Here is a 23593-nt window from a genome sequence, read left to right on the forward strand (position 1 = left end):
TACATTTCTTATAAAAGAAATGTATAGAATTCGCTCAAACTTTCAAGATTTTTTCCGAGGCTCGGAGGGCCGAGTCTTATATACCAATCGACTCAGCTCGACGATTTGGGACAATGTCTGTGTGTGTCTGTGTGTGTGTGTATGTAACGGACAAATTCTCATTCGTGTTTCTCAGCAATGGCTGAACCGATCTTATCCAAACCAATTTTAAATGAAAGAACTAAAAAACAGTATGAACGCTATTAATTTGTTTTTGATTCTGATGTTTAGTTTCCAAGATATGAATGTTTGAATGCGCAAAAATTGCGTTTTTTGCAGTTTTTTTACATTATTACGAAATTGACATTGTAGATTAACAATTTATATGTTTTTAGACAGCTTTAATGAATACCTTTCGAATAGGCTATAGATTGTTGAAATCGGACTATTATCAAAAGAGATATTTAACATTAAATGCGGACGAAAGATTTTTATCATTTCCCATAGCCAGAAATATGACCAAAAACATGTAATCTATTATTAACGCCAAAACGGCTTATTTTAGGTCAATAGTATCTTCGGAGAATTTAATGGAGGCAATATGCCCTTTCTTTTGGTATTGTGCTTTTGCTGATTAATCCCCCTATGAGTGAGATATTTTCACAAATTTTTTTGGAAGTGAGTATATCGAAATGATGCCTTCAGCAAATTTGTAGCTCTTACTTTTGTGAATAACGTTACTGAAGACTTCAAATATCTATTATGAATACTTTAAAAGTTATGGCTTGTTGTTTGTTGATTACTCTTTGTCGCCTATTTATTGTTACATATAGTAATAATCCATTGAAATAAGCCAAACATTATTTCGATAAAACGAATTTTGTATTTCATTTTACTATCTACAACCGCTAGAAATAATCACCGAACACTTCCAAGTTATCTGGAAGGAACTTGATAACTTATCAGTACAAAAATGTTCATTTGTGCGAACTTTCTGACTGCAATTTTGCTAACTTATAACCATCGGATCGATCTGAAACATATCGGAAAATGAAAAGCAAAATAAATAACTCCAAGCAACGGCGTAGCCAAGAGAAGGTTTTGGGGTTTAACACCATACAACCCCCCCCCCCCCCACAAAACCCAAAAAAAAATTGGATTGAAGTTGAAAATTTATTGATGCAGACTGATTTAATTCAATATTACAATAACAATTATCTGATCCGTAGATTGATAACCTGTTATTGTAAACATCATGAGGACTTTTGATAAATTGTCGGAATGGGGTCCTGATATGTAACTGATCTCTTGGTCTTGATTTCACAGTTGTCTAATAGCATCAATATCAAATTCCTGTCTGAAAACATTCCAATAGAAAATTCCAGAGTTCTGTAATCAATCATAATCCTCAGATTTATTTTCAAATTGATCTCGTTTTTGTAGAGATGTACTGTAATAAGGGTCTTTATTTAATAGGAAGCGAAGTTAAAATTGATTTAATTCTATGAAACATAGAACTGCTCAACGAAAAATGCATAAATTTCAACAATTGCTTAAAATGTTTTTGCCTTTCTCATTCACTCTAAAATTCGTCGATCTAATCCCGACCGGGAGGACCGAGTGTCATATGCTAATCGACTCAGTTCGTCGAGATCGGAAAATGTCTGTGTGTGTATGTATGTCTGTATGTATGTGTGTGTATGTGTGTGTATGTGTGTATGTGGAAAAAATGTGACCTCTGTTAATCAGAGATGGCTGGATCGATTTGCACAAAGTTAGTCTCAAATGAAAGGTACAATCTTCCCATATGCTGCTATTGAATTTTTTATTGATTGGACTTCCGGTTCCGGAGTTACGAGTTGAAGAGTGCAATCACACAACAAATTCCCATATAACTGAAATGAAAAATTTTCAAAATCAAATTTGTATTTTTGATGCCAAATGACATTATAATGCATGAAACATTGAGATTTGATGTAAACTCGAAAAAATAACGTTTGACAAAAATTGATTTTTTTGGACTTTGGTACTTATTTGCTCTGTTACTATTTTCTGAAAAATTAATTCTGCATAATTTTAAAACTTCAAAAATTACGGTTTCGGAATTATGCCGTTTAGACATTAAGATCGATTTTCACCAAACCCCCACCAATTGTAAAATTGGTATTGTAAAAAAACGTAAGGGCGATACTTCAATGCTGATAGGTGGGACCGAAAAAGTAAACAATCGCCAAAGGGACTATATACTATATATACAATCATTTTGTCAATTTCAATAGCAAACACAAATTTTAATTTAATAATTTCAAATACTTCATGAAGTTTTGGGTTTCGATCACTGAATCATGCAATCTAGGATGTAAAAAACACAATAGTTCTAAATTGGAAATAAAACCATGTCTGGAAATATGCACTTGTTCATTTTCTTTGAATGCACTATGAGTCACAAGGGCGATTTTTCGGTACAAAAATCAATAACTCCCAAACCGTTCATTTTAGAGAAATTATGTCTAAGAGAATATTTTTGGGGATTAAATTCGCTTTCTTTTAAAGTAAAATGTAGCTAGGGTGGTCCTCTCAAACATTCTTTTCGAAAAATTATTTTTCGAACAAAATGGTATAGCAAGGTACTTACTTCAGCAAAGTTGTAGAAAAATGTTTTTCAGTTAACATTTTCAAATGAATTAAAGTTATAGCACTATCGGTTTTTATGTTATAATTATTTTTATTCTTTAACTTAGGGTGTTTCTGAAAAAGTCAGTTTTTTAACTATAACTTTTTAAATAGTTAGTCTATCTTCATACTCTCTATGAAGCAATTTTAGTACTTTTCATTGCGCATATTTCTGCTGAAGAATGTGAATCGATATCATTTTTCGTTATCGAGTTACGATCATTTTTTTAAATCAAAATGATAGTTTTCAATGCCCTCTAACTCAGAAGGTTGCAAAAACTAGCAGCTAAATTTGTACTCTTTTGAAAGTGCATCAAAAATACTATAAAATATTTCAAAATCAAAGTCAGCATTTTTGCCCTTCGATGTCAAATATAAACAACAACACCACGAGTCGTGACAGTTTAATTGGTATCAATCTCATTCATGAATCGAATCGCAGTAGCCGACGACTGCTTTGATCAACGCGTGTAGTGCTTTGTATTATTAGTGCTGTTAAAATGCATAAAATAAAGTTGTTCGATCTCTGGAAAGTGGCCAAAGGTGAAAATAAAAATAAAATAAAAGTTGTGTTTGAGGAAATAATGAGATAATTTGATGTGGGACAAAATGAAAAAAATAAGTTCACTCAGAATGCAAAAGCTGTAACAATTAAAACATGTAAAAGGTTTGATCAATTTTGGAAAGACAGTAATCGAATTGAGACGAAAGTACTCGATAAAAATTAGAAATATTTTGAGAAGCCGTTAACAGTTCCTACAGAAGATTCAAACTGCACTTCCTCCCAAACCAGCATTCACAGAAATTCGTCGCTTACTTAGAACAGAATGAAGGGTAATCCTTAATTCATTTGCTTTTTAAGGCAAAATGCGCTACATTTTATATTATGTCAACACTTCCATTACCAACAAGTTTCATGAGCGAACAAGGAGCTGAGGCTCGGAACGATCGACTGAGTCACGGTAGAAATTGTTCAAGAGTCGCGAACATGGAAGATGTTTTCTTTAGAGCAATGGACTCGTCTAATCCGGTTCTTGCAGTTAGAAGATCCCGATACAGTAAACGCACTGAAATAAGTTCAATATTAAATGAGTTAGCACATTGAGAAAAGAGACACGATTCAGATAACTATAACGACGACGATGCTGATGATGTTGATGATTGTGATTATAATAATTATGAGGATGACGATGATAATAAAGTAGTTACGTAGAATAGTAAAATAAATATCTGTCTGAGCCTAACGTTTTCAATATTTGTGTACATATATTTGACAAGCTCAAAAAATCATTTAACAACTCGACTTTTCGATCTAGTAAAGCAGGTTCTAAATGGCAATGACCAGACCCTTAAAAACAGCCGTATGCTGATGTCATTTAATCATAATGTTGATGTCAACATTTTTCGCTGAATGACAAAAAAGCAAAAGTTGATTTTGAGATATTTTACAGTATTTTTGATGCACTTTCGAAAGAGTGCAAATTTAGCTGCTGGTTTTTGCAACCTTCTGAGTTAGAGGTCATTGAAAACTATCATTTTTATTTAAAAAAATGATCGTAATTCGATAACGAAAAATGATATCGATTCACATTCTTCAGCAGAAATATGCGCAATGAAAAGTACTAAAATTGCTTCATAGAGAGTATGAAGATAGACTAACTATTTAAAAAGTTATAGTTAAAAAACTGACTTTTTCAGAAACACTAAAATGACACCCTAAGATAAAGAAGAAAAATAATTATAACATGAAAACCGATAATGCTATAATGCTATAACTTTGATGCATTTGAAAATGTTACTTGAAAAATATTTTTCTACAACTTTGCTGAAGTAAGTACCTTGCTACACCATTTAGTTCTAAACATAATTTTTCGAAAAGAATGTTTGAGAGGACCACCATAGCTACATTTTGCTTTAAAAGTAAGAAAATTTAATTTCCAAAAATATTCTCTCAGACATAATTTCCCTAAAATGAACGGTTTGGAAGTTATTGATTTTTGTACCGAAAAACCGCCCTTGTGACCCATAGTGGAATGGTGGGTTTTTTCAAGAAAAAGCGTTGATTTCTTAATTCTCAGTCGCGTTGGAAATTTGAGTAAAGTTGCGATTGCAACGAAAAAGAGACAGTTTTTCCGATTTTCTGAACGTTGTATTTTACAGTATATGACAGCGTTAAAAAATACCTGCCGGAGGGATATATAATTTTTCAGTGTGGTACATATTTTAGTTAGTGGTTCGATATAACGTTTGCATATTTTTAGTTAATAGATTTAAGAAAACTTACGTTTAGTGTCCCTTTTATGTCTTTTACAGTAGTTCAGTTGGTGGTGGTAATGCTAAAATAAGGTTTGTAGGTTAGGTTAAGTTTCACCATGCTTTCATGCTGAATATTTTACCTCTTATTGTGTGTTGTATGATTAATTTAGTTTTTACGATACCGTAGATGAAAGGATAGCAGCTATGTAGTACCTAAGGATTTTTATGGTTTAATTTAATTTAGTTAGGAACAATATATAGCACTAAACTAACCAATTTCAATCAGCCGTACTAATAGCTGTAGGATTTAACTGCTTTTAATTAGAATTTTTCAATTTATCGTACTGCACTTGTTTTTAGAACTATAATTTTAGATTTACTGCACTGTACTTGATTTCAACTAGAATAATTAATCTACTGAACTGTACTTGTAGTATTTAATCGTGAATTACAAATGGCAAATAAACTTTAGTAGAGTACAACTTTTCCTCGCTCACTTGCAATTCTTTTTGACGTTTCTCCCTCGATCATCTCCGAACGCCAGCGGCGCCCGATTTATAGGGGCGATCGCATGGCAAAGATGTTTACATATAGGTGCAGACTATTATTTTATTTGGATGTATGGTGCGGTGCAACGAGCAGTTGCGACACTCCCCCCCCAGTACTTCGAGATCACTGGTCCGATGTACTTACAGTCGCACCAACGTCCAATACTACAAGCTTCACTGCTGGTCTCTCCAGGACTCCTGTGGCAGTCTGCACAAGAGCGCGACGAACTTGTCCATCCTTTGACTGGATTGCACGAACCACCCGACCTTTTGGCCAGCAATTTCTCGGCAACGTTTCGTCCACAATAACTACGATATCTCCATCAGCTAGAGGCTTAACCTGCTTAAACCATTTTGTCCTTCGGGTCAGGGATGGCAGGTAGTCAGAAACCCAGCGTCGCCAGAATCTATTAGCGTAAACTTGCGACATCTTCCAGGTGTGTCTCAGTGCATAGCTGCTATCATCGAACGCGATCGGGGGCTTAGAACCGTCGGATGATCCGAGCAGAAAGTGATTCGGGGTTAACGCAGTGGACAGATCGTCCTCTTGCGGCAATTCTGTGAGCGGTCGAGAGTTGATGATTAGTTCGACCTCGGTTAGCATGTTTCTCAGCAGCTCGTCGGTAGGTGTGCGTGTGAGTTGTGTGTGTTTAAGGGCCTTCTTTATAGTCTGAACCAAGCGTTCCCAAGCTCCGCCAAAATGCGGGGATGCGGGTGGATTAAACGACCATTTGGTCTCGGTGGTGATGAAGTGTTTCATAATCTGTTCCTGATTCACTTGCAGCAACGCTTCCTTCAGTTCGCGACTGGCGCCGATAAAATTGGTTCCGCGATCACTGACGATTTCTATCGGTGCACCTCTTCTTGCGACGAAGTTTCTGATGGCGAGAATACACGAGTATGTTGTGAGGCTGTGGGCTACCTCTATATGTATTGCTCGCACGGTGAGGCAAGTGATCAACACACCCCAGCGTTTCTCAATCCTCCGGCCGACAACCACCGACATTGGCCCAAAGTAATCGATACCAACGTAGGAGAATGGGCGACTGAAGGCTTTCAATCGCGTAGGCGGAAGAGCGGACATTTCTGGTGTAACCGGCATTGCCTGTCGGTTCTTGCAGAGTTGACAGCGACCTCGCACATGGCGGTATACAGAACGGAGCTGAGGTACGTAGAATCTACGGCGAATTTCGTTGAGCACGGTCTGGTGATTCATGTGGCAATATTTCTGATGGATGCTCATTAGAGTGGGACATGGTTATATGAAAAAAATAAAATTTGGCTCCGAGTAACTTTTTGAGTCCCATTTAGTTCCCAGAACAACTCTGCAAATTTTCAGCTCGATCGGTGAAACTATATTTTCGCGCCCGCGATTTAAAGTTTACATGGGATTTCGTATGGGGAAATTGTCTTTTGCAAATTAATTCTTCCAATAGTCGCCCTTTACCTCCTAAAAATAAATAGATATCTGATTTTTATAGGAAATTTGTCCAGGAAACAAAGTCTAGAAGACTGCAAAACGATCTGATGCTTGTGGAGAAAGTTATTAAGCAAAAACCGATTGATGTCTTGAAGATTGATGAAAATTTCACTTTTCATAGCATCACTGCTTCTGGCGGTCTAATTATATACAAAAATTTTTAACTTTCTCTTATTATGTACGAAAGAAGCCTTTATTCATCCCTCAAAACCTTGCGAAGTGGCCAAATAGTGTAGATAAACGATTTAGACGCATAAAGAGGGCATTAATACAAAATTGTGTATAATTGAACAACCAACAGCAGTGGTGCTAGAAAAAATGAATATTTCATCAATCGTCAGAGCATCAATCGGTTTCTGCTTAATAACTTTTTTCTCATGCGTCAGATCGTTTTGTTGTTTTCGAGACTTTGTTTCTTTGTTAAATTTCCTTTAAAAGTCACATAACGATTTATTTTTAGGAAGCAATGGGCGACTCCTGGAGGAATTATTTTGTAGAAGTTAATTTTCCCATGCAAAATCCCATGTAAACTTTAAACAGTGGGCGCGAAAATATAGTTTCACCGATCGAGCTAAGAATTTGCACAGTTATTCTTGGACACAAATGGTACCTAAAAAGTTGCTCGGAGCTGGAATCTAATTTTTGTCCCACCCTAATGCTCATGATGATGAGATCTGTTATTGGGTGACGTTTCGGCAGCAGTATCGGGCGCTTGGTACACTCCTCTGCAAATTCGCAAGCGTCTATACGACCTTTCATTCGCAGCAGTCCATCTTCATCCAGCGTGGGACTAAGACCGTATAGAGTGCTACTCTTTGGTATCACCCTTTTCCACGGCACAGGGTTCGGTTTCTTCAGTCGCTCTATGTCTGCAGCAAACTCAGCATCTTGCACTTGCTTCAGAATAAACAGCTCTGCCTCCTTAAGCTCCAATTGAGTCAGTGGACCGGTGGCAATGGGCTTTCCTGCCAGTTTCCTGATGAGATTCGCTGGATATCTTTTAACAAACGCTACGACACGCATCAACTTATTCCACTTCGAGAAATCTTCCCACCGAAACAGAGAACATCGTATAGAGTGATGGAGCACATGTAGACGCTTTTCTTCTGCAGTTTGTCAGACATTGTGACAGGCCACTGAATTCTCGACATCCACAAAAATTCCAGGCCGCGGAACCATCGACTTTCAGGTGACAAATCTGGGAGTTTCTGCCACTTTGTGGCGTCATCCGCTACGTTTAGTTTTGATGGAATCCAGTTCCACTCGTTCGGTTCAGTCATCTCCAATAATTCACTGACTCGCACTGCTACGAACTGGCTGTATTTTCGGTGATCGGAGTTAATCCAGCAGAGAACATCACGTGAGTCCGACCAGAAGAATCTTTGCGTGGGTTTAAGCTTGTGTGTCTCCATGACATCGTTCGCCAAACGCGCTCCAATTATCGCCGCTTGAAGTTCCAATCTTGGAATTGACACGAACCGCAATGGGGCTACCCGTGTCTTCGCTCCGATAAGCGCACACTCCACTTCACCATTCTCCTCAAACCGCAGATACGCAACAGCAGCATACCCATTCTCCGACGCATCTACGAACACATGAAGTTGCATCACATTCTGCTCTCCTACGCCGGTCTTGATTCGATAGCACCTCGGTACCTTGACATTTTCCACCTGCGGGAGGACTCGCAACCAGGTTTTCCACTTCTCGTACTGCTCGGACTTAATCTGATCATCCCAATTAACGCCACTTCGCCAGATTTCCTGAAGTAGTATTTTGAGGAACATTAGGAAGTGTGCCAATAATCCCAGGGGGTCGTAGATCATCATCAGAGTACTCAAGACCTGCCTCTTGGTTGGTATTATACGAGCTTGGAGTAAGTCGGAGCTGATTCGCGGCGATACTTTGAATGTAAACGTATCCGTTGCAGTGCACCACCACATGCCGAGAACTTTCTCTGTTCCCATCTCATTCGATAGGTTTAAGCTTTTCTCACCCGGCCTGGCTTCTAGCTCTCGCAGCACTCTTTGTGAGTTTGATAGCCAGTTGCGTATTTCAAACCCGGCCTCTGCATGAACGTAGCGAACATTCTTCGCAAGTTGCACCGCATCTTCTTCCAACTCCTCACTGGACAGCATGTCGTCGACATAATGTTCTTTGACAATCGCCTCAGCCGCCCTCGGAAACTGTTTCTGGAATCGTTGCGCATTATGATTTTTCACATACTGCGCGCAGCTCGGTGAACAGCTAGCCCCGAATGTCATCACTTTCATTGCGTAGACGTCTGGACTACGATCCTGCTCACCATCACGCCACAGGAACCTCTGACATTGTTGGTCGTTCCTGTTCACCGAAATTTGGTGGAACATTTCCCGCATATCACCTGTAACGGCAACTCGATATTCTCGGAAACGGTGTAGGACAGAGGGAAGAGAACTAAGTTGATCTGGACCAGTTAGCAGGAAAGTGTTTAGAGATGTTCCTGCAACCTTTGCAGCTGCGTCCCATACTATGCGAAGTTTCCCTGGTTTGTTAGGATTCACGACGGGGAATATGGGAAGATACCAGACTCGTGGAAACTCTTTCGACAGGTGGCTTTTATTCAGTTTCTCAATATATCCGCTGCACTCGTAATCTCTGATTTTCTGCTTCAATACCACAGCTAGTTCCGGTTCGCGCTGCATTCGCTTCTCCAAACATATCAGTCGTCGCATGGCCATCATTTTACTGTCCGGTAGTCGGACATCGTCATACCGCCAAAGCAGTCCTGTTTCGTATCGTTTTTCCTTCACGTGTGTCAGAGAATCTAGCAGATGTTTCGCTCGTTCATCGTCTCTCGACAAAGGTGGTTTGATAGGATTCATTACTCCAACGCTGTCTAATGAGAAGTATGCTTTCATCGCACCATGTAGTTCAGCATCGTTCCGCTCGCAACACGGGCACACATGAAAGCTGTGGTGTGCTGTAAAGTCCGTCTCTGATTGTGGTGCCATAGAGCACGGGCCGAATACTGTCCAGCCCAAAAGCGTTCTGGTGGCGATTGGTTCGTTGAATCCTCCTTCTCTGCTATCTAGCGCGTGACCCAACCGGCAGTTGTCCATTCCTATCAGTATCTGCGGTCGAATATTGCGGTAGGAGTCAGCCGGCAAATTTTACAAGTGTTGATAATGTTGCTCTAGTTCCTTCATCGCGAGAGTTTGACGAGGTAAAGCGAGACTCTGTACTGTGTGCACTTTAGAAATCCGGTATCTGCTCGAATCGTTTGTTCCAGAAATCTGCAACGGCAGCACCACGGAGTTCGTTTCCTGGCGCTGATGATCTGCCGTCCAACCAAGGCACAAGGGATGCGGTTCGCCTTCAAGATTAAGTTCCTTCAGTAAGCTATGTTCCATCAGCGTTACTGATGAACCCTCATCCAAAAAGGCAAAGATGCGCACAGTCTTTCCTCGCCCATGAAGAAGCACTGGGATGTATCGAAAAAGAACCTTGCTAACTTTGTTGACGTGAGTGTTGCAAGTTTCGTTAGGCGTCTCTGCACCAGCTCGAGGAATCGATATTTGTATGCTCTCATTTCGCTGGTATCTGAAATCATCGTGTAGCAGTTTGTGATGCATGTACGAACAACCGTTTCTTCCACAAGCTTCTTTTACTGAACAGGCTCCGAAATGCTTAACCAGGCACTTCCTGCAGAGTTTGTTCTGCTTTAGTGCCGTCCATCGTGCCCCTACACCTAGTTCTTGGAACTTCTTACACGAGGCTACATTGCTGCATCCCCCTAGACAAATTACACACTGCTTGTTGTATGATTTCGGAGACTCTATTGAGCTCGATTCCTGACCAGCACTGGTTTCGAGATGAACGTGGACCTCTTCCTTTCGACTACGCTTCTCTGGCTTGGCAGCGTATATACTAATTGACGACGGAACCGTAACTACACATACTGCTTCCACAAGCGTACCCAACCAGGTACTGAAGTCTGACAGTGTGATTCCTTGTAAAGATTGTCGATGTTTCGCCCAATCGAGCTTAATGGTCGGTGGTAATCTTTCAACAAGCTCTTGGAGAAGTGCTACATTGCACAGATGCTCGCTCAATCCACAAGCCACTATCGTTGCACATATGTTCTGGACTGCGACACCGAAATCAATCAGAGTTTCCAATTTCTCCGTCTTCGGTGTAGGCATCTCCCGAATCTTGCACACTAGCGAGTGTACGATAATCTCTGGACGACCGAATAGCGTACGTAGCGTATGAATAACACCTTCAAGCCCAGCTGGATATAGCAATCGGCTTCTTACCACCTCAAGAGCTTTATCTTTTAAAGATCGCTGAAGCCTGAGCAGATTTTCTTCGTCACTAAAACCGCACATCTTGGTGGTGCTTTCATAAGTGGCGATAAACAGAGGCCACTCCTCAGGATTGCCAGTGAAGATGGGCAGTTCCTTTGCCACTGCATGCCTCGCTGCAAGCTGACTTCTACTTAGTTCGTGAGACGGTGCTTCTGATGGAACGTCAGAATGATGATTCTGCTCGAATGGATCCGCATCGACGTTCAAACCACTGCTATTTCTCTGCATTTGGTCACGAGTGCTGATTTCCATCGCTCTTAATCTTCCTTCAAGACGCTTCGTGTCTAGACTCTGCTTTTTCGCCATCTCCTGAAGCCGTTTGTCCATTCGCTCGAGCACCTGACACATATCCGTCGCCACGCGGTTCTCATTTCCTAGCGTAGTGGAATTCGCACTAGGTGGCGGCACAGCCGGCGGGGCAAGCAACTCATCTCGAATTTGTTGCTCTTTCTTCTCCAGGCGGCGTTGGAACTGGTGCTGCAAATCATCAACCGCATTCTTCAACTCGCGATCCTTCTCCTGAAGCATTTTCTCATATGTCTGCTGCTGTTCGTCGAACCTACGTTCCATATCTGCCATTTGCTTCTGAAATTCAAAGACTAACTTCTTTTGCTGCTCTTGGGTGTCTTCCGTCTGTTGATTTGTTCCTCCTGGGGTGACCTGAGCTGTCCGCCTTTTTTCGCACGATGAACAATTCCAGTCGACTTCCTCGATCCCTTCGTCAACGCCCACGCACCTAAAATGGAACCATCTACCGCAGTCGTCGCAGCATACCATCCGACTGTCGTCCGGATCATCGCACACACCACAACTCACACCCGGTTTCGGCACATTTTCTCGCCCGTTCTTGGGCATTGTTGAAGCCTCCCCGATCGCGAAATAAACGTATTTTTTAAAATGTTGCGATTGCAACGAAAAAGAGACAGTTTTTCCGATTTTCTGAACGTTGTATTTTACAGTATATGACAGCGTTAAAAAATACCTGCCGGAGGGATATATAATTTTTCAGTGTGGTACATATTTTAGTTAGTGGTTCGATATAACGTTTGCATATTTTTAGTTAATAGATTTAAGAAAACTTACGTTTAGTGTCCCTTTTATGTCTTTTACAGTAGTTCAGTTGGTGGTGGTAATGCTAAAATAAGGTTTGTAGGTTAGGTTAAGTTTCACCATGCTTTCATGCTGAATATTTTACCTCTTATTGTGTGTTGTATGATTAATTTAGTTTTTACGATACCGTAGATGAAAGGATAGCAGCTATGTAGTACCTAAGGATTTTTATGGTTTAATTTAATTTAGTTAGGAACAATATATAGCACTAAACTAACCAATTTCAATCAGCCGTACTAATAGCTGTAGGATTTAACTGCTTTTAATTAGAATTTTTCAATTTATCGTACTGCACTTGTTTTTTGAACTATAATTTTAGATTTACTGCACTGTACTTGATTTCAACTAGAATAATTAATCTACTGAACTGTACTTGTAGTATTTAATCGTGAATTACAAATGGCAAATAAACTTTAGTAGAGTACAACTTTTCCTCGCTCACTTGCAATTCTTTTTGACGTTTCTCCCTCGATCATCTCCGAACGCCAGCGGCGCCCGATTTATAGGGGCGATCGCATGGCAAAGATGTTTACATATAGGTGCAGACTATTATTTTATTTGGATGTATGGTGCGGTGCAACGAGCAGTTGCGACAATAAACTTCAAATCGATTAAAAAAAATCGATTTTTTTTGGCTCAGTACAATATACATAACCCCTTTAGAAAAATCAGTTTTCCCACCACAATGCATTGATTGAGGAATTTAGATATTTTATTAACAGAGCATTAGCAATAATTCGTTTGTATGTCTATTTTATGGGCCATTTTTTCGCCTTCCCATTGATTTGGTTTGAGATTTCTAGCACTGATGTTGTCCTATGCTGATTTGAGTGATTCTCTGAGTCCTGCCACTATCCCATGTAGTATGTGTTATCAGAAAACATCGCGAAGCATCAAGTTCTAAATGTTCTCAAACGATATAATATCCGAAGAGAGTGATAAGAGTTATAAGAAATGTCTCATCACACTGTTAGGTGGATTAAAAGCGTTTTTACGTACAGCTGGAGTCATCGAACCTCTTCATGCATACGAAAGTATGAAGAAAAAAAGATGAATTATGGCCTCAAAGAAAATATCTATAGTGTGCCACTAGTATTGATTTTCAGAATTTAAGATGGAAATGTGTTGAGGATTTTATGACATGTAAGATGCACATGTCACACTAGTGTTGTATAACACTTCGAAGTATGTATAATTTGCTAAAATACCTAAGAAAAAAACACGTTTTCAAAAAAATTTCGCAAGTGGTACAGAAAAGGTGAGTATTTCCTTATGTGAGTTAGCCTTTGTCGAGCAGAGTGACATATCAGTAGAATCGATTCGCTGCATGTCTATAAAAGGCGACGCCTGTCTATTTATTCCACGATTAATTGACACATTCATTATCTAATCTCTGCTAGAGCTTAACGACAGTACGGCAGTCACAGAAGTCGCCTTCCTAAATCCACGATGCTTCCAACTGCATCGTTATTCGAACCAATTATGTTTGAATGCGACAAATTAATCAAAGCTGCATAAGGTTTACGATTGGTGAAAAACTTTAACCTAATTCAGTGCAAGCGTAAAATGTGTAATCTAAGTGATCACATTAAACAAATAACTAAATTAAAACCACCCAAATGGCACCTCCACCGAACTTTTTCTGGATTTTACCCTCAATCTTAAAACAGCACGGGCCTCGACAGTACCTGCGAAACCGCAAACAAAATCAATTTACGCGCAAGTTGGTAAACATAAAAACATTTCACAAATTTGCGCTTATTCCACCTGGCCTCTACCAGGTATACGTAAAATTTAATTTTCTCGCTTAGGCCTTTCGGCTGCTAGGTCCCGTTGGTGGCTGTAGTCGCAAAAAAAAACGAAACGTTTGTTTTTTGCTGCTGCCTGAGTATATATTATTTCTTTGGTTTAACCTTTCTTATAAAAGAAAACACTCGTAATTTGAAGATTTCTCCGTGGCCTTCATCATATATATCTATTCAATCAGTTTCACGAATTGGGTAAATTTCCGTATGTGTGTACTAGATTTCCATTCTTGTTTCACAGGGATGGATAGACCAATCGTAACCAAATTAGATCCAAATTAAAGGCAAAACATCTGCACAAAATGGTCTTAAGGTTAAACAGAGAATGGGGCAAAACTCGAAAACGAAAAAAGCAGTTTTTTTGCCGCACCGTGTGTTAGTTCTTCATAAAAATCAATCAGTTTATGTAGAATACAGTGCTGCTGATTGATTTTTAGGATGATCTAACACACGGTGTTAAAAAAACTGATTTTTTCCCCATTCTCTGTTCAAGCTTAAATTATTTTAGTATCTGATGTATAGATTACTTTAGATCCTGATGATAGCTTATGAAAGATTGCATTATTATATTTTTATAAATGTTGTTCATTATAAAGAATCCGTGGATTCCAGCAGCCATTATTAAGAAGGTATAAATGCGAAAACAAAGAAAACGCTAAGAATTTACGAGTAACATTATATTTTAATAAATCTAATTTATAAGATTGTATCAATACATATAATTCTATGAAAATTTTGATTTATTTGGCCGCGGTGGTCATCAAAAAAGTGACATGATTTTTGTGAATTTTGGAGAAAACTGGGTTAACAATTTTGAATGGTCTATGTTTTATTTTACAAGCTGCAAAATAATTTCAAATATCCAATAAATTAAACAAAATAAAAATGTAAATTTCAAATGAAGACTACATGTAGTGTTATAAGAATGATTTTATCGCACTGCCAGGTTGTTTAAATGCGGCTTTTCCTTGTATCCTTGCAGAGCCTTCGACGGAAATAATTGGAGCCCCGGATCTGTACATCGAAAGCGGTTCAACGATAAATTTAACGTGCGTGGTAAAGGACTCCCCAGAGCCGCCGGCATACATATTCTGGAACCATAACAATGTTGTGAGTATAGAAATCGAGAAAGAAAAACAGTTTGCTTTTTTTTATTTGCTGCAAATACGTATACCTCAATTCGTTATCATTTATTAAATCAGATAGGAAATATTATACAAATTGCCTTCGCGTTTTCCATGAGTTCGGATATGTGCCAGAACCACGCCGGTTTTCGATGTCGGAATTTGAACCGATAGGTGTGAATAACATCTCACGTGTATAATGCAAACATACAGTTGAATTATGTAGATGTATTCTACAGAAAAAGATGATTCCTTATTGAAAAAAATTACCCGTTGGGACGTTCAGAAAAATCAGCATTTTCAGTTATATGATCACATACAAAATAAAACCATGCTGATGTTGAGAGTTCGAGAGCCCAAAAGAAAGGGTTTTTCTGTTGTTGGTGTGGAAAATACAAAAGCTGAAATTGTGTGATACTGTAAATGCGTGAATGTGAAAGATCCTTTTTTTGTTATTCGGGGTTTGCACCTCATATAATTATTTATATTCTACTTGATAGCTTATACTTTCTTGCACAACGTATACAAAATTAGCAATATCGATCAAACCAGTTTTTGAGTTGCATTGTTCCCAACTATTTTGTCTCATTTTTTACACAACCTACCATTGGTCTCCATCATTTTTCATTTATCACTCAACGAAGGAGGCGCATGATAGAATGTGAGCAAACAATCAAAACTTTGAGGAACTTAGTTATATGGAACCAAAACTCCAAGAAGAGTGAATTGCTTATAGCAGACTATAGAAAATCCATCTTTTAAACGGAAAGAAATGGCGCATGGCTGTTTTCGAAAAAGTTATAGAGGAGAGCTTTTCCATAAACTCTTCTCCAAATATCTTTTCTCTTATAGCTGTCAGTTTATGGGACGTTTTCTTTGGCAAACTCCTTAAATTTAAATTTTCCCGTTTAACATTTTTGTTCTTTCTTGAATTATTACGATTGCATTGTTCAGAAACATTTCTAATCATGACAAAATAAACAATCTTACCGAAGAGACAAAATCGCTGTGACGTGTTCGAGAAGAGTTGATAGATTTCGTATTTATTTTCCGCTGTTTTTAAACTCTTTTAACTTGACTACGAGCTAAATTATAATTGCATAATGCATTTCTCTGATCGAGCTGAATTTTACCTTCGAAATAGTGATGAAACCGTTTGTTCGTAACCACTCGTTTAGAAGTTGCTTTCCCGAAGTTGGGTGAACACTTTCGCTTGATTTTCAGAGCGTATGCCGGAAATTTAACACCGATATTGAATGATTTTCCAGCAGGAGATGTACTGTTGCATCTCGTTACGGTTTATCGTGCGAATTTTAGTTTCAGGAAATGACAGAAGACGCAAAAAAATAAACATTTTTCATAAAATTGCTGAATTTGCCGACTTTTTATTTTACAATATTTCAAACATTTTATATTAGAAAAAGAAATAATATGATATTTTAAAAATAATGAAATTCTATGTGTTGGTATGGTCCACCAACTAGGTGGACGATCACAAAAACCAATGGTGTGAGTTGTATTCATCGTTTTCAAAACTAAATACAATGATGCTCGCTGGTGGCCCAAGGGAGGGGTACATTGCATTTGTCTACTTCAATATGCTAACATTTTAGTGATAAGTTTATGTTTCTCTTTGTAACACCTTATTTAACGAAGTAAAAACTAATTAACTAAATTTGGCATCAAAAGCAATTTTGAATTTTTGTTAGCAATACGCAAAGTACCGTTTTATTAGGGTTATCTTATCGATATCGAAAACCCAAGGAATACCTACCTATTTTTAATACCGAAATATAAATTGATATATCTATTTGATATATCTTACCTAAAACTAACTCGACTAGATGAAGAAAATCGAAATGCCATCGTCTCCAGAAATCTCTCTGATGAAAGTGGGAATCAAATTACGCACTCAACAGTAGAATTACGCAATTACGTAACCACAAATCGCGACCGTGAAATTGTTATTTGTCTCAGTTCTTCAATCCTTACTGGACAGTCAGAAGTATTGGTAAGCAGAAGCCACATGCAGTTTATATGGGCTATATTGTGACACGAGCGCAAATTTGAAATGATATCGAACTCACGTACAGTAAATGTAAATACAACTTCATCTTTGGGAAACTGTGGTAATTTGTGCAGAGAAAAAAATGTTTGTTCAGTTAGGTATGATGTAAGGCTTTCAATATATGCCCTTGTAGATTGTAGTTGAAAACTCCTACTTAACAAACTGGAAACTCCTGAGCTTTACTCTTTGATAGGGCCATTTTTTGACCTTTGATCAAACCTATCAATATAATGCAAAATATCGATCAGCAATTTGGTATTACATGTTTAATAGTTAAATATAATTTTCGTCGTACTGAATGAAATTCAAAGTATTTACAAGGAATAGAAAACATGATTTTTTGAGAATGTTACATTAATAACGTTGCTATTGGTTTCCATTATTTACTGTATGCCGACATAATTAGTTTTTGGCATCACGTCTGGTTTCGCTTTGCTGTTTAATCTTTAACCACCGAGCAATTCCAGCAAACTTCGTTGGCAAGAACTACACTTTGACTCTAGAATCCGCTAGCCGCCGGCAGTAGGTCTTGCAATCCGAAACGGAGTGCCGACGTACGACTAATGACGCCGAAGTACGACTCTAGTGACTCTTGAATTGATATACCATCCCCCCCAAGTGTTCAGCAGTATCAATTAGAACTAGACGACTTACTCGAGCAATTGCCAGCACCATTGTTATTACTTGGTGACTTAAACGCGCACCATCTTGTCTGGGGTTCTACAAAATGAAACACGCTCGGTTGCTTCATCGTCGAGCAAGCGTTGGCCAAACAAATGATTATTCTGAACGACGGATCGCACACTCGGATTGCCCCAGCAACTGGATCCACCTCAGCGATGGACCTAACGATATGTTCCGAGACGCTAGCACCAAGATTTACTTAGAGAATATTTCCGGATACCCACAATAGTGATCACTTTCAGATCACTGTCTCCCCACCTGGACCTTCTCAGGTTACAACCAAACAGAGAAGATGGCCTTATGACCAGCATCCAGCATCCCTCGAACATCTGGCCGAGTTGGTCCCAAATCGGTACCATGGTGGTGTCCGGAAGTAGAAACGGCGGTCAAGCAGCGTTGAAAATTGCTCAGATCACTGAAACGAAGCAAAGCAGCATGATTAGAGACATCTGACGCACTAAAAAAATCATGAAGCAAGAGCATTAACAAAGATAACTTTGAAGGAAGTCAAATGTCGTGGGAGGAATTCGCCGGGAAAAATATATATAAACAGCACGATGACAGAAATGTGGCGGACAATAAATGCCCTGAGGGGAAAGCGACGGCACCACATGGCTGTAATAAAACGATCTGACGAGCTGGCGCGGATATTCTACTAGATACTGACGGGGTTTATAACTCAGACATCACTTTAAACGAGCTTCTCTGGGTTCACGATAAAGGACGCAACGTCTCTACGGGTACAGATTGCGTAGGGTATACGATGCTACGACAACTACCCCTATCCATTAAGACTACGGTACTGAGACTGCTTAATAGAGTATGATGCAATAGTTTCTTTTCATCTAGTTGGCGAACCAGGATAAAAGTGCCATTCCCGTATACATCGAAGTCCGGTTGTGCCACATTTCGCCCCATCACACTAGTTAACTGCATAGCGAAGGTGTTTGAGAGTATCGTGAACAGGAGACTAACCAATGAGTTAGAAGCAAAAAGACACCTCGACAAAAGACAACATGTCTTCAGAACTGGCCGCGGCATCGACACGTACTTTGCAAAGTTGGATAGGTAGTTGCCCAACAACGACGAACACTGCATGATGGCATCGCTCAATCTTTCTAAAGCTTACGACACCACGTGAAGATTTGGTATATTGCGTAGTCTCCTGAAAAGGAAGATTCGTGGATGTGCGTGATGTGCAATATTCTATATAGCTTCCTGGCCGACAGAAAATTCCTAGTTAACGTGGGAGGACATCTATCACGGGAAATGTCACTGAGGAACGGCGTCCCTTAAGGGTCAGTGCTCTTCGTAACGCTATTCTTTATAGCAATGCAGCCAATCTTTAAAGTAATTTCGAAAACCGTCATTAGTTCCTGAATTATAGATATTCAAAAGAAATAGTGAAGAAGCAGCGACACCAAACAGAAGGAAACAGATGAGTGCACGTTTTGATGTAATACTATGTTGAAATGTAATACTTTTTTTCCATTGGCGTGCGCACGGAGGGGGCTAGGGGGCTATAGCCACCTCTAATGTTCTGGATTTTTTTAACTTTTCAGTATGATTATAATATTGAAGACATACGAGTAACATGAGAAACTTACTACATAACTGCTTCGATAAAATCAACAGCTGGCGCAAGTTCGTTGAAATTAGGAATCTCCATCGATAACAAGATATGATTGATAAGAGAAAGCGGTAATCGCAGCAAATATTCGGTTACCGATTTAAAAATACAAGTTTTTGCTTTGACTAAAAGTTATAAACTTTTTATTGTAAAGGTATGTATGGCGATTAAAGAAGGTATCTCATGGGAAGCGATAACAAGAGAAACTTTCATCTTTTCTAAAACTTAACAGTTATATATTCTTAGAAGAATTTTTGGAATTATATAGATGTTATTTGTCCTATCTTTCTTCCTTTTAATGACAGTAAATTAGCTAGAGATTAGGTAGCAAAAGTTATAAAAATTCTAGTTATGAAAGGATTTGGAAAATACAAATAGGTCGGTTCTCAATGTAAAGAAGGGCAACTCTGCTGTTGACGTGAGAAAGTTGGTAGATTTTAGCAATTCGTAGTAACTCTGCCTAAGCTCGACTTCTACCAGCAGAAGATAAATGATTATTCCGGAAGATTTTAGACCTGTTCTTAATGCCCTGTTATTTCTAGTTTTCCGATCAGTGTATTTTAAATCCTTGCTTTCACATGAGTACTATGTCTCTAAATTGTCATATCTTTCCATACTAAGTAATCTCTAGCTAATTTAATGTCATTAAAAGGGGGAAAAACTATGCAAGCACTCTTCATTATACGAATAATAATATGAAAAATGCAATATTAAAAAATGTTATGGTGTTTATGTTAATTTCTTATATTTTTATTTGAGTGTGACTTACTGTAAAAGCAATACATCATGATGGTATCTGCTACCATTACTGTTGGGTTATTTGCCCTAGCATATAACCCATATACTGAAGTTAGAAGTTTCATTTATAGAAAAAAAATGTTTCTGAAACATCTAAGAACATTCATTTAGGAAACTGAAAAGCAACCTATATTAGGCCATTACAAATCTTTTTTAAAAATTATGTCCAAGTACAAATTTTTTTCTGAAGGGGGGGGCAAACAAAAAATAAATATTTATTTTAATAAACACAATTTTTTTTTCTTTTTACATTTTCTTTCGATTGAACAATGGTGGACGTTTCCACAGGGTGATTTCGTATAGCGGGGTTGAGCTATTTGTTTTACTAGAAAAATTCAAGCAAACATTACTGAATCAATCAAAAGTTTACATAGGAAAGGGATGCTAAAGTTTTCGTTTTAAATAATTTTCCGAACAGTGCAATTTCTAAATTCCCAAAAAAGCTTGAAAGTTCTCTAGAACTTAATGTAAACATTTAAGAGTACATTAAGGTATTAACTTTTGGTTGCTTGAACAGTTTTCATTTCGTTGTGGCGGCACATGGACCGACTGTACACACAAGGCATGAAAATCGGTCAACGGTGAACCTGCTTGATAACAATGTACAGAAACAGGATTGCAACATTTCACTTATGGACTTTTGGAAAACATTCTGGATATCTGAAAATGTCTGTATGTTTTATAGTATGGTTAAAAAAGCTTCAAAACTGCATTGCCCCTAGGTGGGACTCACTTTTGTGCCTAACCACTACTAACAGTCCTCACTTTTCTTCTTTCAAAAAAGTGAGGTTCTCGTGGAACAAAAGCACGAGACTGCATCGAAGCGTTATATCGTGGGGAGGCTGATTCAGTCTCAAGACAAAATGATACATTAGAGCGGTTTAGCTCCGAACACATATCCGGCTAATCGCAGTGATGAACTTCCTTTAGCCATTTGGCTCCAGTTTCTGTGAACCATTTAGTTCCTGTTTTCGCGAGCCATCTCAATTTCCCGTCGGAAGTTCTCCCGATACCGATGCCTGTTGCGCGAATCATTTAGCTCCCAGTTTTGTCGCAATCTACTCGCATAGTCAATAAATCCTACTCAAAGGGCCAACCAGTACTTGGCGAGGACGGTTCGGCGATACCGGATAGAGCGTAGCTTCTGGTTCGCTGCTTCCGGTTCGTTGAAAACTCGACGACCCACCGCTGGTGCTTCACTCGACCTACTCGATCTTGTCCCTGACGGTGAAACTAGTCTGCTCACATGCTTCGGTCCAGCGATTTCCGCTTGTTCGTGGTGCTCAGTACACTGGCGCCTCAAGCAAAGCTGTGGTTGCTCTCACAACCTTCCCCTTAACATAATCGTCGTGACTTTAAAAGTTCAAGTCGATGATATATTTTCCGACCGCGCTGTCTTTCGGCTGCTAGTCATCACCAACTCTGTTTTATGATGGGCAATCGTCTCCGTGTCGAGTGTCTCCTTTTCTAGTGATTGTCCGATTACTTGGAACACCACATCATCCGTGAAGCCGAAAATCGTTATATCTCTGGGAAGGTTCAGCTTCAATATTCCATCGTACACTGCGTTCCACAGCGTCGAGTCTAGGAACGTCAGTTGTATCTCTGCTGTCTCCACAGCTCCCACAACCGTTTGGATGGATTTCACTGTAGACCTGCCTATAAGGAAGCCGAATTACATGAGATGCCGTTCTCACGGTCCGCGTACTTCGTTAGCTTGTTCAGGATTACTCCTTCTCTCTAACATTACCAAGGGATATATTGACTACGCTGAAAGATTTCCATGTTGTCCCGGTATCGGAAGCAACATCAGCTTTTGTCGCTTCCAATTATCGGATCGTTTTGAACATATCCGGGCTCTCATGTATCGCTTCACTTTTATGGCTTTCGCCATCTCGATAACCTGTTTGTTGGTAAACCGATCTTCATCTTTGTGATCATACCTAATAATAGATTCATGTTGTGGGGAAAACCTTTCGATGGTGACCTCCATCTATTCCGGGCACCTTTCAGGTGGTGCAGCTGAGCCTTTTATCTTTGTTATGCCAACTTTGTAGGTCTCTCCTAAGGAAATTCGCGTTGGCTTTGTGGTAAGGCTTTCTTGTACAGCTTGACTGCTTTGTTGAGAGCGGTTCTTGCAGCTCGCTTACCTGGAGCCTTCTGACTTCTTTTTAATTTTACATATATTCGACACGGCTCAATGCGTTAGCACAACTGAGCCGTGGAGCGCACCTTGGGGGTCATTTGGTCCGTCTTCTCTCGCGTTTTAGTTTACGTCCATGTTATCATCGGTACTGCATTCATCTTGCTCATCGTCGGATGTTCTTATTTGTTGTTTGTGCTTACGGGTCGCTATTGTAAATTCTTCTTCATCGGTATTAGATTCCTTATTGGTGGTGTTGGTTGTTGGTTTGGAAACATTTGCTGTAATCGTTGTTACTTCGATGTTGATAATGGCAGTTGGTTTAGTGGTACTGGGGCCGATCGTTGTTGAGCTGGTGTTTGTGAATGTCCGGTCTGCAGTCGTTGGTTTACCAACTGGTTGTGGCTTAACATACGATGATTGTATACCGGCTTTGGTCGTATCAGGTGGAATTTCTTTAGCAGTCTCTGCGCAAGGTTTCCCGTGGTGTAGCGGATGATCACAATATTGACAGGTAGGAATCTGTCCTGGGTGCGTGACTAGTGTTCGTTGAGAATATTCAACACCATGAGGTGATTTGCATGTGAAAGTCAAGTAAGAGGGAATAGGTTTTGTCGGACGCATTCTCACCACACGAACTCCGTGGCGGAGTCTTGGGAAGAAGTTCCTCCAACTATCTTCCTTAACACTATTCACCTCTCCGTATTTTGACAGGATTTGTTTGATAGCGAAGGAACTAGTACGTGGTGCCAGGTCATGTCAACATTTATATATGTTGGGATACTGTATAAAATGTCATTACATTCGATGACGTGTTTCATGTTGTTCTGGGAAGCGAATGATTCTACTTGACTAATATTTTTTAACATATTCAGTACCGCATGACGTAAATGGTGGAATTGCACCGCATAAAGTACCGCAAGCTACGTTGAACTTCAAGTTCACCTTC

At 39.2% G+C, this 23593-nt stretch overlaps 1 protein-coding gene and 2 long non-coding RNA genes across 3 annotated transcripts; all 3 read right to left on the reverse strand.

The window, feature by feature from the left end:
• Positions 1–4873: 4873 nt before the first annotated feature.
• On the reverse strand, positions 4874–5396 carry LOC131683748 (uncharacterized). The gene is made up of 3 exons (XR_009304557.1): positions 5182–5396; positions 5049–5121; positions 4874–4988 (listed from the first exon to the last, which is right to left on the reverse strand). It is a non-coding gene; the product is annotated as an uncharacterized LOC131683748 (long non-coding RNA).
• A 184-nt stretch (positions 5397–5580) lies between these two features.
• LOC131680564 (uncharacterized) lies at positions 5581–7959 on the reverse strand. The gene is made up of 2 exons (XM_058961279.1): positions 7588–7959; positions 5581–6660 (listed from the first exon to the last, which is right to left on the reverse strand). Exons 1-2 carry the CDS (start codon positions 7957–7959, stop codon positions 5581–5583), a joined length of 1452 nt encoding a protein of 483 aa, XP_058817262.1.
• Positions 7960–12302: 4343 nt separating this feature from the next.
• Positions 12303–12694, reverse strand: LOC131683749 (uncharacterized). Its single transcript, XR_009304558.1, has 3 exons — positions 12611–12694; positions 12478–12550; positions 12303–12417 (listed from the first exon to the last, which is right to left on the reverse strand). It is a non-coding gene; the product is annotated as an uncharacterized LOC131683749 (long non-coding RNA).
• Positions 12695–23593: the final 10899 nt, after the last annotated feature.

This window comes from Topomyia yanbarensis, chromosome 2, assembly GCF_030247195.1.
Source record: "Topomyia yanbarensis strain Yona2022 chromosome 2, ASM3024719v1, whole genome shotgun sequence".
In the NCBI taxonomy this organism is placed as follows: Eukaryota; Metazoa; Arthropoda; class Insecta; order Diptera; family Culicidae; genus Topomyia; species Topomyia yanbarensis.